This window comes from Neopelma chrysocephalum, unplaced genomic scaffold (assembly GCF_003984885.1).
Source record: "Neopelma chrysocephalum unplaced genomic scaffold, ASM398488v2 Primary Assembly neopelma1_174, whole genome shotgun sequence".
Taxonomy (NCBI): Eukaryota; Metazoa; Chordata; class Aves; order Passeriformes; family Pipridae; genus Neopelma; species Neopelma chrysocephalum.
In genome coordinates this window covers 883,993-886,425 of record NW_020897836.1, presented here as the reverse complement: position 1 = coordinate 886,425, position 2,433 = coordinate 883,993, and the positions used below count along the sequence as shown (strand labels likewise).

General features: G+C 55.9%; 1 protein-coding gene across 1 annotated transcript in view; it reads right to left on the bottom strand.

Annotated features, from left to right (window-relative positions):
- Positions 1 to 2,433, bottom strand: part of LOC113976602 (disintegrin and metalloproteinase domain-containing protein 33-like) — a 33,180-nt gene that overhangs the window by 6,097 nt on the left and 24,650 nt on the right. Inside the window, exons 17-19 of the mRNA XM_027701926.1 lie at positions 1,492 to 1,569; positions 372 to 480; positions 2 to 47 (exon numbers count right to left, since the gene is read on the bottom strand). Of these exons, the coding sequence (XP_027557727.1) occupies positions 2 to 47; positions 372 to 480; positions 1,492 to 1,569 (233 nt within the window). The remainder of the gene's footprint in view (position 1; positions 48 to 371; positions 481 to 1,491; positions 1,570 to 2,433) is intronic.

The following is a 2,433-nucleotide window of genomic DNA, read 5'->3' as shown; positions in this document are numbered from 1 at the left end:
GAGGAAGAGGAAGACGACGAGGAGGGCGATGAAAATGGCCTCGTGGTCTGGCAGGGAAAGCACAGAGGAGAGTGAGGGGCTGGGAGATGCTGGGGAACACTGATCCCATCCACCCATCACCCCAAACTAGGCACATCACTGCTGATCCCACCTCCGGAAAGGGAGCAGGACCATCCAGCAGCCTCTCATGGCAATGGGTGGCCACCGAGCAACCGAGGCCACCAAGACCACCCAGCACGGACTGTGGGGCTGCCTGGACAGACCCAACCCAGCCCCTCGGGGAGCAGGGCTGCCAGCAGCTCTATCCCCCCCATTTCCCCCTCTCCTGACATCATTCCAGCCCCGGGAGCAGCGGAGAAGCCGGGACTCACTGTTGGGCTGCACGGGGCCGCTGTCCAGGCTGCCCCCCAGCCCCGGCTCCTGGCAGTAGGGGGGAGCCCAGCCGGCGTCACAGTGACAGTTCTTGTTGCTGTTGCAGACCTGCAGGGAGAGGAGGAGGGTTGGAGGCCACCAGGGAAGGTGTGGAAGTGGTGGCCTGTGGGGTGGGGACAAGAGTAGGTGGTGGGTGACAGGAATTCGGGCTGAAGGAGCTTGAAGCCCTGCTGATGTTCACCCCTTGAACATCAGGGAATCACGGGTTGGAAGGGACCTCAAAGATGATGGAGTTCCACCCCCTGCCATGGGCAGGGACACCTTCCACTAGACCAGGTTGCTCCAACCTGGCCTTGGACACTTCCAGGAATCCAGGGGCAGCCACAGCTTCTCTGCCCAACCTGGGACAGGGCCTCCTCCCCACCCTCACAGCCAGGAATTCCTTCCCAATATCCCATCTATCCCTGCCCTCTGGCACTGGGAAGCCATTCCCTGTGTCCTGTCCCTCCATCCCTTGTCCCCAGTCCCTCTCCAGCTCTCCTGGAGCCCCTTTAGGCCCTGCAAGGGCTCTCAGCTCTCCCTGGACCTTCTCTTCTCCAGGTGAACCCCCCCAGCTCTCTGAGCAGAACAAAAGGGTCAATGTGGGTGTTTCACAATCACATCCCTCCACACAATCCAGCAGATCTCCCACAGTCTGCTGTTGCCTCATCTCACGAAGCCCCACATTCCACAGAGCTCCGACCCTTGCAACCCTTTGAGCTTTGGACAACAATGTCTCTTTGTGCTTCCTTGGTTTTTTGTAGTCCCAGTTGTCTTTCTAACCCTTGTTTTTCTCTCTGAGGGAACAGGCACCTGCTCCGAGCTCTAAACACTCTTGAGTTCAAACTGGACCCTGATCCAAACTGTGCAGATGGTTCTTACATCAGGAATTATTTCCTTCCTCTCACTCGGACACGGGTGAGCAAAGATCCCAGCTCAGCCTCACCTGGAGCTGGTGTTTGGGACAGATAGGAAAGGCAGAAATCCAGAGGGTTCATCCCTGGGGGGAGACACTTGGTTTGGCTTAAAAATCTGCTCCTCATCCCAGGATTTCCCTGGAGGTCTTGGGTCATAACTCACCCCGTGGCCGTTGCACCGGGACACGCACTTTTCCAGCTCAAAAAGGGAGGCGTTCTGGCACCGACGGTCCTTGCAAACCTGGGGGAGAGCCAGGGAGGTTAGAGAGAGACCCAGGAGAGACCACACTGATCTTCTGAGGGCTTCCCTGGGGGTTCTCTGGAAGGATGTTGTCCTTCAGGATGTTGTCCATTGGAAAATGCCGTTGGGATAAATCACGTCGTTCCAGGTGAACGGATTTCAGTCCAATTTTCGGCCCTGCCATCCCCACATCTGGGACCAGCCACCACCACTCCCAGCCCCCTCCCCTGCCAACCCACCTGGTAGCTCCTGGACAAACCATTTCCCATCTGGCCCTAAAACTCGGCCAAAAAAAAAAAAACGCTGCTGGATTTCAAACCCAGCCACGTTTTGGCCTCCCATCCCAAACCGGGATGAAAATTCCACTGCTCAAATGCCAAATAGGGAAGGAAGTGTCTCCACTCTGGCAGACACCCCTGCTACCGTGTCCTCCACCAGGCCTCTGCCCTTCCTCAGCTCAACTGGCCCCCTCCAAAGTCCTTGGAGTTGCAGGGGCTGCAAAGGAGACCAATTCCCAGTTAGCTTTGGATTTGCCATGTTGGTTCCTAACATGGCTTTTCCCCGGGAAACAATTTCATCATGGGAGGAAGCCTCATCCATGAAATCCTGTGGCAATTCTTGCTGGGCTTGCTCCACTATGAATTGAACTGGAAAAGAAGCTTTGAGGCCACGGAGAAGAATTTGGTGGCCTACAAACACCTGGAGATGTCTAAAAATGCCCCAGATGAGAAAAATTTAGTGGCCTGTAAAGATCTGGTGACATCTAGAAATGCCCCAGATGAGAATTTGGTGGCCTGCAAACACCTGGTGACATTTAGAAATGCCCCAGATGAGAATTTGGTGGCCTGCAAACATCTGGGGACA